At 45.5% G+C, this 20915-nt stretch overlaps 1 protein-coding gene across 8 annotated transcripts in view; it reads left to right on the top strand.

Moving 5' to 3' along the window:
- LOC144768502 (copine-1-like) overlaps positions 1–20915 on the top strand; it is an 854409-nt gene that overhangs the window by 712796 nt on the left and 120698 nt on the right. For all 8 annotated transcript variants that reach the window (XM_078652218.1, XM_078652221.1, XM_078652215.1 and 5 more), the window contains one exon: positions 19567–19700. In XM_078652218.1, coding sequence (XP_078508344.1) covers positions 19567–19700 — 134 coding nt within the window. The remainder of the gene's footprint in view (positions 1–19566; positions 19701–20915) is intronic.

The following is a 20915-nucleotide window of genomic DNA, read 5'->3' as shown; positions in this document are numbered from 1 at the left end:
TGATTTCTAGGTGTGGCTGGAACAGTGTCAATTCATAACCTGTTAAACGTGCAATTGTCAAGTGCTGAGTCTGTGTTCGGTTTAAAAGAACTTCCACGGAGTGTGGGACTTGTACTGTCAAGGAATGTCCTAATACTATGGAATCACTTTGTCTAATAGCTAGTGCTGTGGCTGCAACTGACTTGAGGCACGCAGGCAGAGCCTGGGCTACAGGATCTAATGTGCTCGAAAAATAAGCACAGGGCTTGTATTGTCCTGCTTGATCTTGTGTGAGAACAGATAATGCTGTACCTTCGCGTTCAGTGACAAAAAGTGTAAAAGGCTTACTGTAGTTCGGTGTTGCTAGAACTGGAGCTTGGCATAGAGCTTTCTTTAACTCATTAAAACTAAGTGTATGTTCAGATGTCCAAGGGAGGACAGTCGATACGGCTGCCTCCTGTGTCGTTAACTGTATCAGTGGCTTAGCTAGAAATGCATACTGAGGAATCCATTGTCTGCAGTAAGAAGTGAGGCCGATAAAAGCACGTACCTCCTTCTGGGTCTTGGGCTGAGGAAGACTCGCTATTAACTGGATACGGTTGGGTGTCAACTGCCTACCCCTCTTGGACAGCAAGTGGCCTAAGTAGATCACTTGCTGGACACAGAATTGAAGCTTAGAAGGGGACACCTTGTGCCCCATCTCGGCAAGGAAATACAAGACTGTAAGGGATGCTCGCTCGCAAGCACGTTCAGAACGGGCTGTGATCAGTAGATCATCGACATACTGGAGCAGGGCAGTGTCAGTTGGCATGTGAATATTGTCTAGTTGTCTCTTAAGTGCTTGACTGTAAATACTTGGACTTTCTGTGAAACCTTGAGGAGCGCGTGTGAACATATAGCTCCTTCCATTTAAACAAAATCCGAAAAGAAACTGGCTGTCTGGATGAATGGGGACACTGTAGAACGCGTTCTTGAGGTCTATGACTGTAAAAAATGAGGCTTCAGAATCAATGGCTGTCAATAGGGAAGAGATATCTGGGACAACTGGGTACTGGGGAATAATACATTTATTAAGCTCTCGGAGATCAATCACTAATCGATATACTGGGGGTGCATTTGGATCAGTACGTTTCATGACTGGAATGATCGGAGAATTACATACATTGGAGTCAGTTTCTACAACTACTCCTTGAGCGATGAGCTCGTCAGTAATTTTGGATAAGGCTGCTACAGCCTCAGGTGGCAATCTGTACTGCCTGATTCGTGGTAACACTACACCTGGCTTGAGAGTCACACGATGGGGTGTGATTTGCATATAACCAACATCAGTTGGACCTTGTGCCCATAAATGCTGCGGAACATTGGACAATCTCGGATCAAAATCTCGTAATACATAGTGACCCTTGAAGTCACGTAGGAACAGTCGTATGCCCTCGGGGGAGCAGCATATGACTGCACCTAATTCTTTCAGTGTCTTAATGCCTAACAGATTTTCTGGACATGACTTCGTAAGTAACAGATCAGTAGTGCGGGACAATGGACCTACTTCTAGAGTAACTGGCTGAGATATCTCATTTACAATAGGCTTTCCTGAAAATCCAAGGGAAACATTTCTTGAGCCTGAGAGCGGAGCCCCTGGAACTTCGGCGTGACTGATGGTGGTCCTACTTGCCCCTGTATCAATCAAAAACTTTCTGTCTTTCCCTAATACTTGACTATGAACATAGGGACCCTCTTGATCTACAGGTATCTCGATGAGAGGCAAGCCTACCTCCCTCTCTAGGCTGTTTCATGAATATGGCTGATACTCTGGATACTCGGACTGTGCATACTGGTACATCTGCTGTGTAACATGCTGTGTTGCAGCAATAGGCTGCGGTGCTGGAACTGTCTGTTGTGCATTCTGTGGCTGAGAAGTCTGTGAAACTTGTTCTTGTCTAGGCGGACGTGGTCTTTCTTTAGTCTTACCAGTAGCTATGTTGTGTTTCAGAACTGCACACTCGTTTATAAAATGACCTGGCTGTTTACAATAATTGCAGGTCCCTTTAACGGGAACTGCAGGATGACTGGCTTGATTCGTACCCCTCTTCTGACTGTCTTGAGGAACAGATTGTGCAACTAGTACTTTCATTTTCGTGTCTTTCATACGTTTCCTTTCGTGATCTTGTTCTTCTCTGATTCTATTCTGGTGGTATTGAAGCATCTGTAACATCTGGGACGGGGTATTAGCTTGCCAGGTACTTTCGACTTTCAAAACTCGATTCTTAACTTGTGGACTTGAATTCTCGACTAATTTAGTAACAAAAAGATGAGGGTATGACTCGCTGCTTGTCTTGAGGCCACTGTTGATACTAAAGCATTTCTCGAATCTAGAATAAAAATCACTAGTGTCTTCGTCTTGTTTCTGTTTACAGGCTGAGATTGCATCCCAGTCTTCCTTTTTAGTGGCTAATAATCTTGGCAAAACTTGTATTAACAGTTCTGGTAATTCTTTACATTTTTCTCCTAGACCGGTACCTGGTACTCGTATCTTATCTTCAGCTTCGAGAACTGCCCAATCGATCTTTTTCTCTCCCACCTCCCAATCTTTTTCCTTGAGTTTCTCGTATACCCCTGCGGGCAACAGGACCTTTAACATTTTAATAATATCTGGATACGTGTATTCTCCCATACGGAGCATGTCTTTTAATTCTCGGTGGAACCCTGCTGGATCTTTGTCATGACAGGGAATTAATTTCTTCATCTCTAAGAGTTCCATCTTTGTAATCGGAGTGTAAACAAACACTCGTTGCATTTCACCATCTGTTGTCCTAACTGGGTGTACTTCTCGTAACGGATTCTGTCTGTCTATGTAAAACGGTTTACTTTCTGGAGGTGAGACATGAACGAAATGCGGGTTTAAAAACATACTATATTTGTGGCGCTGTTCTAGAATGACACTAATTAAATCGGTACCTAAACCTTTCCATCTATACTGGAGTAACTCGTTCAGGACATCGTGTAACGGACCTGGATCAGAATGTTGACCCTCATACAGAGTAATGAGGTGCTGAATCATATACATACCCACCAGTCGTTGCTCGGCTGGGGGCAATTTCAGAAACATTTGTGCCACTATTTCGTCTGGAAAAGTGGTAGAATCAGTAATCCATCGGACTGCTGATCGGGCTAGTTCTTGTTCATGCATAGTACTTAATTCACTGTAACCGATTCGTGATTTCAGAATGTGATCGGTAGCTTGAAATACTTGTTCCAGAGAACCTTGTTCTGGTGCTGGATGATGTAAAACTGACTTGTGTTCTAGGCGCAAATGGCGATCTGGAAATCTAGATTTTCCTACATACGCTATTCTAGTGGGATTCTCGTCCTCTACCTCTTCAGTAGAGTCATTTTCTTTCTCGCTTACTTGTGCTGCTTTACGTTGTTCGTGTAACTTTAGTATTTCCTTACGAATTTTCTTGTACATATTCTCTATACTACTGATAGTCTTGTGTTTACCCTCGGCTATATTATCACTCCACCTTGTCAGGATTTTCATTTCGGCCTGATCTTTAGTCGGGGAATCTTGTTCTCTTATTAGACAATTAATCAGAAACTTTAATATCATGAGCTGGATCTCAGCTTTCCTTTGAGACATGGCTTCGCCAATACTTTCTGGATCATCCCCTGTACGGATGAAACGATATATTCTGTCTAGATCTCCTTTCATATCTGGTAGGGTGTCTAAATACCCGGTCACCCGTCTTACACGGATGGAATATATTACTGTACTATCATCACCTGCAACTGGATCATAGCGGCATTCAGTGAGAGCTCGTCGGATTTCTGCAACGGACTTAAATTTGGGCGTACGCTGTAACGCACATTCATGTAACTCGGCCAACGTTCTACGTTGGTGCGGTGGCGGGGTACCAGGAGGACCTCCTCCTGCGGCCCCTAAACTGGAATCGTCGACTGATACTCTTCGTACCAGCGCGGCGGGAAATTGTAATGTAGATTGGACCGGGGGTACCGTAGCAGGTACTGCAAGAGGTGCCCCGGTGTCTGGGGGAGCAGGAATTGCCTGATTTACAGGGACTGGCGGAACAGGATTTGCATATTCCGGGACTGTGTCGTCCAAATAGGACGAGATGAAAATATCAGCTGCGGTCGGTTTGTGACGTAGCTTAGTCGGAACTAGTGGTGGCGGAAAATTACTGGATGCCTCCGGGGTCGCTTTTGGCAAGCCCTCGGCAAGAAGAGGATACATACCCTTGATGAGGGCATTCCTCTGTCTGTCTGACTGTTCTGTTTTAACTCGTTCACCTATCTCGATTAGTTCCCTTTCTTGGGCTCGTTCTAAGGATTCTCTACTTAGTTCTGACTTTCTGATTTCTTTTTCGGTTCTTTTATGAGATTCTTTGCGCCATAACTCGATGGCATCCTTCTGTGACTGTCTGGCTTTCTTTTTCCATAATGCTTCTTCTACTCTCATGATGCACTCGGCATCCCACGTACCTGATACGGGCCATCTATACTTTTCCTCTAACTCTTTGGTATACTCTACCCATAAATCTAGATATAATATGGCACTTATGCCATGCTTTTGATACATAAAATGACCTGGACTGTCCCTAGGCGGGACAGGAACTGCTGCTTCTAGCAGACCTTTTCTGGTTTTTAACTGACGTAGTTTAGAAAATAAGGGCATGACTGAACTGTAATCTAGACACAATACAATACACAACGAACACGATAACTACACCACTTTCATACCACGACATTAAAATACATGAAGAATATTTAAAATAACAGTTCGAACAGAATACTACCTGGAATACTGAAAACAGAATACATGAATTTTCTCGAGAACAGAACTGACTAGAACAGAAACTAGATGCACTGCTGAAACAGTACGAAACTTACCGGTCTCATAAAGAGACACGTCAGGACCCGCATCCACCGAAGTGGACACTTCGTTTTGGGTCTGTGTACCACCAACCCACGGACCAGAGTCAATTAGATTGACCCTGTCTAGATACTACCCCAGCAATGGTACTCACCGGGCAGCAAGAACGGAAGGCCTCGGACTGGACTGGACTGCTTTGACGCCGGACGGACGAACTTCGAACTTCTGTTACGGGTGGGCCTCCGGATACCTCGGACCTTGGACTCTCGGCTTGGGCTCTGGTCGGGACTCGCCGCGTTCCTCCACCGCCTCGTCTGGATGCTGGACCGCCACCTCCGTCTCCTCCGTGGGCCTGAGGGATACTTGAAGCAGAAATATCTGCACGTGCACGGTATGGTTCCGTCACGGCTGCAGAGGGTCAGGGGGCCGGCGTGGCTTCACCGGCGCGTGGGGAAAGGGCAAGTCCCTGTTCGGGCGCCATTATGTGGTATATAAATAAATAATACCGGATCTAGGTTTTACTGGACATAGCAATAACAGATAGCTCAATAAATAAGAGTCAAGATTCGAGGTAGTAGGAGTTTGCAGGTTTTAATACAGCATAAAGGACAGGAACAGGACAACCTGCACGGGAACGGGATGGCAGCGCTGCCGGGGGCAGGATCAGAATCGGCATAACATTTAATAACAGAGCACAAATATATATACTAAAACAGTTACATTACAATGAATTACAGTAGGCGGAGCAGTGGGTGTGGTCAATAGCAGTCGCGAAAGATAAGGGTGAAAATGGGTGTAACAGGGGCGTATACATAGACATGTGATGTAAACGTAACAGAATATGTCATAAATGGGGCGGAAACATGGAGGGGGCTACCTAAGGAGCCGGGACCTCTAACCTAATGGTGCGCGTAAACTGACAATGACGTGTTACTAGGAGAAGCTGGGGGCTATGAACTCTGTGCTAGGAGCAGAGACTGAAGTCTGGAGAGTCAGGGCGACATGTACCTAAACAGTATCTAGTATCTGATGTTTAGAGAACATGTTGATATAAACTAAGAGTCAGGAGGGGAGAGGCTAACGGACTCTAAGACTGGAGCATGCATTATTCTACATGTAGTGCGTGATGAAGAATATTAAATGACCATTAAATGCAGTATTTCTCTTACATGGAGACGTAAAGGCTAGACAATGACGGAAACTATTGATGCGATTCAGTAGCTTAGGAATGCAGAGAAGGAGGGCTGGACTGATAACTAGAATCATAACATACTCTTGGCAGACTCAGAGGCAGAGCCAGGCTGAGCCGGGCACTGTGAGGCAGGAAGTAAGTGAAGGGTCGAGGATACAGGTGGGGGCTGTATCGCTCCTCAGCGAGGACTCAGGAGACAGGAGCTGAATCTGGTGTCCGGGCCCTTTTGAGGCCTAGAAACGGGGACTTTACAATGAAATAACGTGCACACTGAGAAACGTGGCAACGTAACTTTACATAGGCCTGATACTCGTAGCTTTCACGAGAACTGGAAACTGGCATACTAGTGATGGACACAACTGTAATTGCGTCTTTAATCAAACATGGGGGATACATATGCATATTTAATCATGCACACATAACATAAGATGGAGGACACGTAGGGACACAGAACATGGCAAAATTTACTTTTCCACAGTGGTGCAGGGTCTCTTTCAACAGTGGGGAGAGCCTTGGTTAGATCTATTCGCCACCGAGAACGCACAATGTCAGAAATTGTGCGCGTTGGAATTTCCAAGGCGGCACTCGCTAGGCGACGCTTTGTGTCGCGAGTGGAGTAGCAGTCTGTTGTACGCCTTTCCGCCTATACCACTTCTGCCCAGAGTGCTGAAGAAGACGAGGCGCGGCCGGGCCCAAGTCATTCTTGTGGCTCCGGATTGGGCACGAAGAGTCTGGTATCCCGAACTGCTCAACATGGCCATCGATCCTCAGATCAGACTTACTCGTCGGGAGGATCTTCTGTCGTAGCAGCAGGGGACGGTCCTCCACCCGAACCTGTCCAGCCTCCACCTCCTTGCGTGGAGATTGAGCAGCAGCAGTTGACGTTTTTCGACCTGCCTCCTGAAGTCTGTGATGTAATATTGGCAGCCAGGCGTCCCTCCACTAAGGTGGTATACTCCTGCCGGTGAAACAAGTTTGTGGCATGGTGCACAACAAAGTCTGTGGGTCCCATTTCTGCACCTCTTTTGAGGTTCTCTTGTTTCTTCTCTTTGGCCCAGCAGGGCTCTGCTCTGGGCACTATCAAGGGCTATCTTTCGGCCATCTCTGCCTTTCTTCGGCTGCCTGATCATGTTTCTCTTTACAAGTCCCCTGTAGTTAACCGTTTCTTGAAAGGCTTAACGCATCTCTTTCCTCCAATCCCCTTCGTTATGCCTCAGTGGGACTTGAACCTTGTTCTTAACTATTTAATGTGCACTCCCTTTGAGCCGCTTCATAATTGCCCTTTAAGACTCTTGACTCTTGAGAATGCTTTTTTGGTATCCATCACTTCTGGTAGAAGGGTGAGTGAGCTTCAGGCCCTTTCTTCCAAACCCCCTTTCCTGTTTGTTCATCCAGACAAGGTGGTTCTCAGGGACCTGCCCTTCCTTCCTTCCTTCCTAAGGTGGTCACAGCCTTCCACATTAGGCAGACCATTACTTTGCCCCCCTTCTTTCCGCCTCCGCATCCTTAGAAAGAGGAGAGGCTCCTCCGCCTGGGCCCAAAACGTGTGCCCTCTTTAAGCATGGGCGTAAAATCCGTTCCGCTCGCGGATTTTGCGGATTTTCGGTAAATTCGCAATCCGCGAACTTACCGAAAATTCGTAAATCGTTGCGAAGCGGATTTTTTGCTTGGTCGCACTTGCCAACTAGAATACTATACAATTTCGCGGGAGTAAACACTCGCGAAAACGTAGATGCGGCGGGCAGCAATGCAAAATTTGCAATTTCGCACAAGAAATCCACCAGCAGGCAGCATAAACCTTGAAAATTATGATTTTTATTAGAATAACTCCTCAGGTTGACATTTGCCTGCACTTTTTTTTTGCAAGGAGTCCATTTTGGGGGGGGGGGGGAGGAAGGAAGTGCCCCACAGTCTCCAACTTCCTGTTCCTGTCCAGCAGGCTCCTCTCAGTGCTTTCTTCATGTGCTGGTCACTTTGATTTGGATCTTGACCTGGAAGCACTCAGCAGGTGCAAAAGTTCAAACTCATCATTAGTAACCATTCCCTGTAGAGCTTCCTGAGGGGCCCCTCCAGAGTTCAGTTGCCTACTTGCAACTATTCTATGACCCTGCTCTGACCCTCACAGCAGGCTCCGAGAATAGCTACAAGTATACAACAAATGTCCTGTTAAAAAAATTACACTGCAACAGAAAGCAATTACAGATAAGGAAGCAGGTGCCAGGGATCTTGACCTGGAAGGATTACTTTTTGTGGATGCTGCTGGATATTTGTATTTTTGCAAAACTGAAAGCACTCAGCAGGTGCAAAAGTTCAATCTTATCATTAGTAACCATTCCCTGTAGTGCTTCCTGAGGGGCCCCTCCAGAGTTCAGTTGCCTACTTGCAACTATTCTATGACCCTGCTCTGACCCTCACAGCAGGCTCAGAGAAAGCAATTACAGATAAGGAAGCAGGTTCCAGCCAGGAAGTTCAAATTCAGTAACACATTAATCAGCCCCTAATTCATTTATGTCAGTTGAGGCAGGGCAGGTGTGCTTTTCCACCCATAATCTACAGTGATGAACTAGAGGGTGGCATGGGTGAGCCAGAGGGTGGCATGGGTGAGCCAGAGGGTGGCAGTGGTGAAACAGAGGGTGGCATGGGTGAGCCAGAGGGTGGCAGTGGTGAAACAGAGGGTGGTAGTGCTGGGGATCTATTCTAAGGTAAGGAATCTATAACTAACGTGTTTCTTCCAGATGAACAAGTTACTTACTTTCGGTAACAATAGATCTGTAAGAAACATTAGCATTAGTTAGTTATAGATTCCTTACCGCCCCACCCATCCTCCCCGTTCCACAAACTGATTTCTAGGGTTAAGGATATCCTTTGAGGGCCGTAGTTATGTGCACCAGTGGTCTGTGTCTTGCATGACTCTGCTTTTCTGACACGGAAAGTCTTGTACAGAACTGACATCAGCACACGAGGGCGACATCTAAGTAGCTACCACGACGTCATCCCGGCGACATGACGCCAACGACCGACGTGGAGCCGCCCGACGCCACCTTCCAACGCGCAGAGGTACTACTGATGAAAAACCTTCTAGATCCAGTCTGATGCCTGGGGGTAATTCTAAAGTAAGGAATCTATAACTAACTAATGTTTCTTACAGATATAACGTTACCGAACGTAAGTAACTTGTTCATCACTAGCAGCCGAGAGCGAAACCAGTCCAGGAATGGGCCCAACTCCTGTGGTGGTACTAGCACCAGTTTCCTGATTCTGATATGTCATTTAAACTTGGATTTTTGCCTGGGATATGGTTCTAACCTCCATTGTCATAAGATAATCTGCTGTATGCCTATGGGAGAAAAGGACCTAGACGCTGTCATATTCTTCGTTTGGACTTGACAGGCGCCCACAACAATCTTTGTGCACCCACAATATCACCTCCTGTGATGGAATGACACTGGTAAACAGCCCTAAACCAGTGAATAACTTTGTTTATGAGTGACTCATTATGTTCCTTACCACCATCGGGCAACCTGGGCATTGTTGTAAGAAGAATTTGTGCCTGTATTCCCCTGTTGGTTTGATACATAGAAACCATTTCTCACCACTCCCCTAGGATAGGGAAAGTGAGTGTACACATCATTCCCCCTGACATCATGGGCTATACGTGGGCTTTGGGGGTACAAATTGTTGATAAATGTAGGTGAGGTTTCCCTAAGCAAAGATTTAAAGTGCGACTTAGTATGATTTATAGGTACATGTGGATTCACCCTCTTTTATCAATTCTCCAGAGACAATAGTGCTATTCCTCATCTTCTCCTTCTCCTCTAGGCTCACATCCACCTTCATGAGGGACGCTATCTTGTCCCATAACTCCCTTACAACACCCTTTGAACAGCGAAGCATAAAATAACATTCCCGTGTAGGGGTTCAAGAGGTATCACTACTGGACTCTTTGCTTGCATCATCAAGGCAGAGAATCAAAAAATGATTCCGACATTCAATTGCTGCTTCATTAATGTCTGCTACAGGTGTTTCAGACTCAAATGATAAAGGGCCAGCTTGTGTTACCGCAGACGATAAAACCTGCCTACTCTTATGTTTGAAAAACGTCTTGAGAATCTGTTTGGGAGGCCTAGCTGGAGGGGAATTGCCATTAGCAGCTGTGGCAGGGTTTATCAATATGATCCAACACACAGTTCCCAGCAGCAGATATCCGTTTTCTTTTTGGCTTTTGAGGATAAAGGCACCCCTTACCCTGCTTTTATATTTTCCATTGTAATATTCCAGTGGGGTCTTTTTAAAAAACAAATACTTAAGGAATTACAAAAAGGGAAAACTGGGTACAACAAACGCTGGCTTCTACCGCGGTCAAAGTAACTAGGATGGCAACCGAAGACAATTTTGGCTTAAAAAAATTAACCTGCAATATGGCACAGTACCTCAGATGTAGGGCCCCTTTGTCAAGAACCAGAGGGGTTGGCCCAGCCCAATATTGCCCAGCCGTGCACGAGAACTAACGGGCCCACCCGTGCACCGGTAGAGGACCTCACGCTTTATGACACCAAATTAAAGCACCACAAGTCAGCTGGCAGCGATGCAGGGACCGCCTCCTGGGGACCTGGTGACTGTTGGGCAATGAAGTCCTGCCCCCAAAGAGTGCTGCTGGAACCCCCTCCACATTCAGCTCCCTGCCAGGGCCACAGCAATAGATTTCATCCAGTGCGGCCGCTCCGTGGGCACAGCAGGGCAGCAGACAGGGCAGAGGATCTCATAGCACCACTAATCGGCGCCCACCGCTCTTCTTACTCGGGCTAGGTATCTGCAACCAGGCACATAATGCGCCGGCACCCCCTTGTCACATGCTCTGATAGGTTTTTTCCGGTGCCCAGCATGCTGCTCTCCTGTGGCCATCTCCGGTCATGTTTGCCTCAATCAGGGAGCACGGGTTGCCTGCAGGATGGTCTCCAATAGCTCCGGTCTGCACCGCAAGGCGAGACATACTACATTTGTTTTTCGGGGGCCGGCTGGTTTCAGCTTTTCTCTTCGCAGTACAGTGCAGGATAAATGGCATGCTTCCCCAGAGCCGTGATGTCTGAGTCGCCGGCAGTCGTTCAGTGGAGCCTCTTGAATGTGGTTCATGATCCGACTCCAGGGACGGAGCTACCCAAGCTAATCAAAAGAGCACAAGATGCCACAGTGGAACTCACCCTGCAATGCACATGCTCCCCAATCCTGGAGAAACTAAGCTCCCTACCTGAAATTTGGGGGGAGGTACTAGAGGACCTCAAAACGACAAATTAGATAAAAATAAGTACTGAGTTAATCACGAGAGGAGAACGAACATCCTCCTGCAAAGATACTCTGTCAATCAAAGCAACAAAGCCCAGAGCGGAAGATCCTGGACACGCCCACTTAGACAATCGGCCACCCCCGCAATGGGCAGCCCTCGAAGGGAAGGCAAGGCAACAAGGTCTCCGCCTGACACAAGTAACAAACTAAAGATCGGGGCGGGAAGCAACGTGGCTGCCTCCCTGCAAACTCAACCACCTAAAAATGAGGATAACCAACTCACTGACACAACAGGAAACCGAAAAAAACAAGATCATCAGTAAGAATTAGCAGAGAAACATCCCCAACGAGCGAGGTGCTTGTAGCTCAAGATGCAAACAAGAACCAAGTCCAAGTGCTGAGACCCAAGGGGCCAATATTGTGGCAACAACCTTGGATCGTTCACCGAATACAAATGCGAAAAACCACCCAGAGAAAGACGCCCCAAAATACACCACAATCGGTCTTGACGAAAAAGAGGACAAGGGCAGCACAACAGCCACTTGCATCCAGGGCCTAGGAGACATGCAGGGTATAGGACTCACCACAGCCGCACAAAGGGGAAATGTCACTCATGAAATAAAGGCATGCCTCTCACCAAGCCTGGACGCACCGTGCCACCCCTCCCCCAACAAACATGGTCCGAAACAGCAGGACTTACCGCCCTCAAATCCCCCTGGACCATGGTGCATCCTACAACTCACACATTGTGGAGAAGCACAAAAGTCACGGGAGGGGGTCACTTGGTTTAATAAGGACTGCCAAACAGCAGGGGAGGGACCGACCTCCCTCCCAAGCCCCTGGACCATGGCACATCCTACACACTATGGAGGAGCTCAAAAGGTACGGGAGGGGGGGGGCGTCACCTGGTCCTGGAAGTAACACTAGGCTTACCAGCCTCCAACGTCCACCAAGCCTGCGGGGCTTAAACCCACACAATGCCTGCAGGTTGGAATGCCCAAGAAAACCACACAAAAGGGCTAACAAGCATCACCCTGCTCCACCCAAAATATCTCTCGCGGGGACATGAAGACATCTTAAACTGAGGGAACATACTTAGACTCCTCAGACAGATGCCCACTCTAGCCGGAGTTCTACCAGCTGAAATAGAATCAGTCCAGTTTATAAGCCATGCCCCCTGGCAGGGTAGCTACTCACCTTGAAATCATCCGAAATCGCCCCAAAAATAATCAACGAAAGCAAACAATTCATGGACTGGGGGATCATAGCGGAAACCTACTCCGAACTTGGGCACCCTCAACCCCTAGCAATGGCAGACAGCACTCCGACAGCAAAACAGATGTCCACATCTGTACCCTACTCTGTCCTCTGGAACGCGATAGGTGCACCCCAAAGAGGACCATCTTAGATAAAGGCCTGACCCATACACCTGTCCACAGATTCAGTCAGGAGTGGAGCCAATGTGGCCAAATGGTGGTGGGATGCGGGATCAATCTATCAACAACAGATTGAACTAAAGCCACAGAGTTTGGACTGAATCGGACAGAATCCAACTTAAGACTCTGCTCGTGGAATATCCCATGGTCTGAAGGACATGGTCAGTGACCCTGAAACACTGAGTTATCTTCACACATTCTCAATCATAGCTCTCCAGGAAACTTGGGCATCAGAACCAATATCCATTCCGGGATTTATTAATGCACTAATCCCGCCCACCAAAGACGCAAAATAGGCCCAATTTAAAGGCGGCTTAGGAATATATCTATCAACAGCACTTAAAAGTGAGGAGCAATAGCACAACAACAGAACTTGACAGACTCTAAATATTGCATCTAACTCTAGCAACCAATGGAACAGGGCCTCATGCTGATCAAATCTACATGCCACCAGCATAGATTGTGGGGAGCTATCAAAAAAGCTAATAAAACACATCAAACTGAAAGGACATCACCCAGGCACCCCACGAATAGTGACGGGCCTTCAACATGAAGTTGCTAGGACGCTCCATCAGTAGCTAAGTCATTGAGGAATAGGAGTGGATTATCCCCAAACAAATCCAAATCAGCAGAGGGAGAAAGGATCAAATTGGCCTAACCCTTGTCTGGAAACTAGAGCATCTGGGGATGCTTGTTCTGAATGATGCACCAACAGAAAAATACCCCCAGCCCTCTCGTTGCACTCTCAATCTGGAAGCCCACAATTAGATTACACCTTGGTATCTCTTCCCCTATTACACTCCGTTCTTGTTTAAAATAGGCTCAAGGTCTGAAAGTGACCTACCCCAGGAGATGGACTTTGCCATAATCCTCTAGGAGAACAAGTGCACAGAAGTTATAGGGTCCATCGATCCAATCAACTTAAAAATAATTAAATGGAAGCTTGGCACAGGAGGGAATACACTCTACAGCTCCATGGCACAGCCAAAGATAAATGGGAGGTATTACAGACGGCTACACAAAACAATTCTCCACATAAGTAAACCCAGCAAAGGAGCATTATGGACAAATCAATCAGAATAGTTAAAATCTATACAAGACGGGCGCACCAAAACAACTAAAATGGAAAGTTAATACAGCCCTACGAGTAGTCAGTTGCTTCCCACTCAACGAATTGAATGCTGCCAACTTGAAGGCAGCCAAACAGGACTTTGGGCAATATGGGCCATCAAGAGGGAAAATACAAAGACCTTCTGGGCAAAGCTCATCTGGGACCTCAAGCACAACAATTCAAGCAAGTCCTGGTCACAGTGAACGCTTTCAAAAACCTACTCACTTGAGGCTAGGTTCAGACGTCCCGTAAGTCACTTGGGCCACTTTCCTGCACGCCCACTTTAATCCACAAGCAGGTCCAGATACAGTCATGCACAACTCTGGGGGCTTAACACCTAGGACTGGACCTCAGAGCGGACCTGAGGAGGGAGCCAGACTCATACAGCATCTTCACAAAAAATATACTCTAACACCTGGGTCAGAATCAAATTGGGGACTGGAGGCAACCTTTCAAGGGCCATTCCAACAACTGGGCTCAAACAGTGGTGCGTGCTGACTCCAATACTATTCAGTTTATTTCTTGCGGACCTCAGCTGTCCAATCTTCTATAAGCTGATAATCTGATGTTACTAAGTGGAACTCTGGTTGGGATGCAATGCCTCATGGGAGCGACTGAGGCCTACGCCAAAGCGAATGGGCTAAAAATAAACAGTAAAAAACAAAATCATGATCTTTGCTGGAAAGTCTCTTATGGGGAAGGTCAGCTGCTGCCTTGATGGGAGCAAGATTGATGAAACTTGCTATAAGTACCTCTGTCTCCTATTCGACAATAACAGCTCCTTCAAGTCACATAAGGAGTAAATCAAAAGGCAAGGGATCGCTCTTGCAGTTTGCCTTGCAGCCATATTTTAGAATCTGAATGGGTACTCTTGCAGCCTGATTCTTGAAATTGCCAGAGCAAAAGTGATCCTCACCCTGGCCTACGGCAGCGAGGTACTTCGATGCAGAGACATGCAGGTCTTGGACAAGACAGTAGTCCTTTTATACAGGCACATCTTCAGGCACCCCAAAACACCTCACCAGCTCAGATCGGGCTGGAGTTTGGCCTAACAAAGTAGCTCCATGCCAGACGCACAGCCTTTTTCATCTTTCTCCTCAAGCTCAAAAATTTAGAGGAACACTTCATCAACCATTAAATCTAGGAGGAGTGCACAAAGAAACCACACACGCTAGCCCATGAACATCTCCACGAAACTATTGACTTGCTAGGACTGGCTGATCTTTGGATGGCTGCAGTAAGCCACGATCGATTCAAAATTAAAATCCACTAAAATATCTGCCTCGCTAGAAGTCAGGGCAGCCCTAGCAAAAGTCTCCCACGCAATGGTCATAATGAACAGCTAAAAGGCCCTGAAATCCCAGCAGGACCTGGGGAAAGCTTTAAACCCTAGGATAAAAAGCAAATTTGTCTTACCTCTTGGGCAATTTACTTTCACAGCCTCACAACATACCCTGGTTGAGACCAAAAGGGCACATGAATTTCAGACCTTTTGGTCTCACAACCGAAATCCTGCTCTGTTTGCCTATTCGAGACCACTCTAGACATATGGCAAAATGGCTGCCCCCTCAATAGAATCTGCTAGGGTTGCACAACTGCAGGGAAGCCTCTCTGACCTGTCTTGAATTCCTCAGACTAGAGATCAATTTCTCAAACTATACCTCCAAGGCATAGAGAGGGCCCTCAGAAAGGCAGCAGGCGCGCAATCATCTGTGGTCACAAACCAACCCACTGCCCCAGTAACCTGACCCTCAGCCCATATCCACAGTAAAACAGCCCCACCTGCAGTAGCACTTTTGGCTACCGTTCCTTTAATGTTTTATGATCCACAACATTTTATTCTAATCTCTTGCACATTGCTTAGGTTTTTACTAAAGTACTGTTCTTTTTTTTTTTTATGACTCCTGCATATTGTAACTATTTCAATTAATCTAACAATAAAGACTGTTTTATTTTTATATAATTTTTTTCTAATTATCAAATCAGACCTAAAGGCCTTATCATTGGCTCATCTCCATAACCAACTTGGGCCTACTGTATAGAGCAGAAGCTTTGTCACAGGCAGCAATCAGGCAAACTTCAAAATTACAAATGTGTATATATTTACGGTTGGCAAAATATACATCCCTTTTTAAGGTCTAGCAAGGATCATCATAGTGCAGAACGTCAGCCACAAAGGTTTATACAAGGGGAATAGCTAATACCAAAATGTGGAAAAATGGCTCTCCAAAATAAGCCAAGAGATGAGCAAAGGGTCATTGATTGTAGGCTAATCTATAAACAATCAGTAAGGCGCCAGAAAACCATGCTTCAAACACAAACGTGGGAAGATCTCAGAGAAGCGGCCGAAAGAAGAGACCGTTCCTCCTTTTGGTCGATAGTTAATAGGCCCTGTTTTAAGGATGCCAATAGCCCACAAATAGCATCTAATGTCCTCCCAGAACAATGGGTAGAACACTATAGTGGACTATATAACAGGGGGACCACTGAGAATGAGGAGCTCGAGCAGAATGGGGGGTGGGGCACAGAGGTACCCGAATGTACCCTAAAGGAAATTGCGGAGGGTATCAAAGGCCTGTAACAAGGCCCCAGGCCCCGATGGGATCCCGCCGGACCTTTTGTTGAGCAATGTAGAATTGTGGGGTGCAGTCCTTACTAGAGTAATAAATGCTGCTATATCGTCTGGGCTACCCCGCTCATGGTCAACAGCCACAATAGTGCCTATTTTTAAAAAAGGGAGTAGGGATTCGGTCCAGTGTTACCGCCCGATATCACTGATAGATGTAACAGCCAAAGTACTAGGTAGGGCCATTTTGAAACGTCTGATGAGTTGGGAAGAAGAACACCATATTCTCACTGATGTTCAGTATGGTTTTCGGGCAAGTAGATCCACAACTGATCAGTGTTTAAATCTTTACCTATTGGTGACTAAATACACAGAAGCTAGTAAAGAAAAGGTATATTTAGCTTTTATGGATCTAGCTGCAGCTTTCGATTGTGTAAATAGGGAGAAGCTGTGGACTATTTTGACCAATTTAGGGGTGGAAGGTGGCCTCATTAGGATTTTGAGAGACCTTCATCACAATACCTCTGCCAAAGTGAGGTACAATCTGGAGGGAGATACCACTGAGCCCTTCAGGTGTACCAGTGGAGTCAGGCAGGGGTGTATTCTGGCCCCCTTCCTGTTTTCCGTATACATTAATGGTCTTGAACAGTCTCTATTGAAATTAAAAGTGGACTCACCCAGAATAGGAAACAGGCAAATTGCCGTCTTGCTCTATGCAGACGACGCAGTTTTATTGGCTCGCACCCCAGTCTGGTTACAACGATTGATAGACGAATTTATAGATTTTATGAGTAGCCTAGACTTGGCGGTCAACCTGTCTAAATCATATGTTATAAAACGTAAACGTGGTTACTTATATAGCGCACGTATCACCCCCGCAAAGGGGTCTCACGGTGCTTGCTTAGGGAACCCGTCCTGGTATTCCCCTGTGAGATAACCCCAGGCAGGGTATCCGCAAGGTAAAAGCCAGGCATCCCGCCGCGAGGGGCCGTAGTGGAGATTAAGCAAGCTATTGCCCAGAGTCGCAGAGTGTGAACCCGTGAGTCGAGTAGGCACCGAAGCGAGAATTATCGAGTCCGTGGAATTTTTAGCCCAAGACCCGCTGAGGCGGGGAATTGAACCCTGGTCCAGGACCGATCTCCGGTGGAGGTGGGCCTAAAAAACTTGGGGAAACATTTTAATTACAAAATAGGGACAGAGAGTATAGCGAAGGTACAGACTTTCTCTTATCTGGGAATTTTATTTGATCGGGGCTTGAATTTTAGATCTTTGATTGAGGAACGTTGTAACAAACTAGCATCAAGCACAGGAGCAATTATGAATTTTCGTTGCAGATTGGGGCGATGGTCTCCTGAGCAGATGCTGACTCTATACAACTCCATTTGCTATGCCAAGGTGGCATATGGGGCAGAACTATGGGGGATGGTGGAGGTACCTAAATTGCAAGTGGAGGAAAACAAACACCTGAGACGGCTCCTTAAAGTTCCCCAGTGTGTCCCTGCCCAGATAAAAACTTTCCTGTTTTAGCTGTTCTGATTTTATTTTTTGTTGTGTTATGTTCTGCCTTGTCTTTGCGCCGGGACGCTCCTTGGCTGGAGTATCTGTGCGCATAATAAATCACCCTAACATAACATAACATACATGAAGAATTAGGATGTGAGCATTTAGAGGACAGGGTGGGGTGTAGGCCTCTTATAGCCTGGTTAAAGATCTGGGTTAATCCAGAAGCCAGTTTGAACAAACCGATAATAAGGGACTGTATGGGTAGGGAAAAGGGACTGTCCATTCCCAGGCTTAAATATGTGAAGGGAGGCTTGGAAAGCATATGATGTGAGGACCTCTTCCTGTCACCGTCCCGTATAGTAAAACGGGACCAGGTCAGAGTAAAAGAGAGGTTCCTCAAACATAGAGCCAGAGCTCGAGAGGTAAAGGACAGAAATAAACATTCAGTTCAGGAACATGCTACAGTAAGGTCCTGTAGAGGTATGGAGCCTTATCTCGCTCTCGTGTACAATGCCCATGATAGGTTTTTATTTACACGTTTTAGACTCAATTTTTTACACCACCTTTTAGCTGATCCGGTGGGTTTTATCAATCAAGTTGAGTCAAAGGGGCCCTGCGACTGCGATCAGCGATCTCCGCAGGATACCCCTCATTATGTATTAATATGCCCATTTTATCTTATGCCCAGACGTCGCTTTTTAATTGGTCTGTTCATAAAAGCCAATCTTAGACATGTGAAGGAAGCCCTTGAATTTTAAAAAATGGCCAGAGACACCCTGACTCTTTTGTGTGCTAAACTTCTTAAGAGCAGCAGTTAAACTAAGAAACACAAGAGGTATTTGTTGACTAAATGTGAACTAAAATTGCACAAGCACTTGGTGGATGGTGGGTTTGTTTCATAAATAACATAAGTAACTAACAGTACTGTATTCCCTATGAGGTGTTTTTTAACATAATAACTGTCAATATTGTCTTTTTTAATCTGTGCTTTTATGGTTTACTTAAATGCCGAATAAAGAATATTTTGACTTTGACTTAAAATCTAAAAAAAAAAAAGTTTTCCACAAATCACGGTTGTGTGTGTGTGTGTGTGTGTATAGCACAAATACTAAACCAATACCAGGGTGCAGATATTGTACTAAGCACAACAAAGACTGTGTTTTTTTTTATAGTACCGACTGGAAATCTACTTTACTCTAGAAAATTACAAAGTTCGTTACTATGGTGTAACTGATTGCCACAAAAATGTATTTGCTTGATTTGAATGATCTTAAGTATGTGACAGCAGCATTTCCAGCTGCAAGCTTTCAGCATATTTCAACTGGAAATGCATTTTTTGTATCTGCTTTCCACATTTTATTTCAAGTGCAATTTAGTTATCTTTTCCTTCTCGTGACAAGAAAAGAAAATTCCTGTGTGTATCAATCAAAGGGTAAAATGTCAGCAGTACATTCGTCATTTAGATCACACTTTTGTACGGCAAGTTCTTAAGTGTTTTCTTTGCTTGATGCCCATCTCGTCTTGCATGCAATAGGTAATCTCTTAAGTGATGAGATACCCTATAAATGTAAGTTACCACTCTGAAGTAATCAACAAACTGTTGCTTAACAGGTGTGCAAGGAATTGTGGATGCTTATCGACAAGCCTTGCCGCAGGTGCGCCTTTATGGACCAACTAATTTCTCTCCCATAATAAACCATGTTTCAAGATTTGCAGTTGCTGCTGCCCAACAAGGAACTGCTTCTGTAAGTTTTTCGTGTTCTTCCATATCCAGACTAATGTGTTTAGCAGTGCTTATACCACTTAGAGTTAGTTTATAAAAAAAATGCTGAATAGCCCTTAAATAAAATTACAGCTAAAAAGACTATGATTGCAATGCAAAATGTTAATACCACTGAAATTACATAGTTATGGTGAACTGCACTAAAACCTAACTCGCTCCCCGACGGGCGCTGCTTATTACTTCAGGAGAGACGTTTATATTCATAAATGCAAGCTTTGCTCATTTGAACAGTTAGGTGTGTTTTGGGTGGGGAAACGGGTTGTTTAGGGGCATCCAGCTCATAGCAGCAACACACACACACATATTGTATTTATGCACTCTGGATAAAGCATAGTCAGACGGGAGTCCCTTAAAACACCACTGAGATCTGGAAACAGTAGAACTATTTTGAGGCCTGTAAAAGACGCTCTATTTACAAATAATTTACTGGCATCAACATTTTTGCTTAGTACATTCTAGTCACTTGTAAACAAAGGTATTACTGCTTTACTGACTTTAAGTCTATGGATAATATCTTAGAGAATTACCAGCACAGTTCTGTAGCTCTTTATCCCCTTTGCTAGCTGTTTTGCTGCCTTATTGACTGTAGACCATTTTAATTAGTTTACCCACCACCCCTATTTTTGGCCAAAGATCGAAAAAAAAGTTCTGTAATAATCTGGTGTATTTTTTTCTTGTGTGTTCAGTCTGCAGCCATATGTCCCAAAAATGTATTTTTTGTTTCCTACAATAAGCTTTAATCTCAAAATGGTAGATTAAGTAGATGGCATAGTGTGGAAAGTTTAGAAACTGGAGCCTCTTGCTTGTTCAGCTTTATCCTTTTTCCACTTATAGCTTTGTTGAGGCCCTCCACCTTAACCTCTACTCCTACCATCTGGCCATTAAATACTTCCACTTTACTCTGCAGGGTCTCGTTAGACGCCTTGAAACCTGTTGGCCCTTTGAAGAGTAAAAAAAAAGAGATCTGTATGTGATGGGTCAATAAACCTAGCTGGTGGGAAAGAGGGTCTACTAATTGAGTGTGACACACCCCTGTTTAAAGAAAAGACCATTCTTTTCTTGAGTCCCCTCACTCACCAATGGTTGCCCCTAGGTGACATGCTTAATCATGACGTAGCGAAAATTCAAAATAGACTGACAAATCCAAAGAACCACGGCATCCTAAGAAGACGGCGGC

This window comes from Lissotriton helveticus, chromosome 7, assembly GCF_964261635.1.
Source record: "Lissotriton helveticus chromosome 7, aLisHel1.1, whole genome shotgun sequence".
Classification (NCBI taxonomy): Eukaryota; Metazoa; Chordata; class Amphibia; order Caudata; family Salamandridae; genus Lissotriton; species Lissotriton helveticus.
The sequence above is the reverse complement of the archived record's forward strand: the minus strand, read 5'-3'. Positions and strand labels throughout refer to the sequence as shown.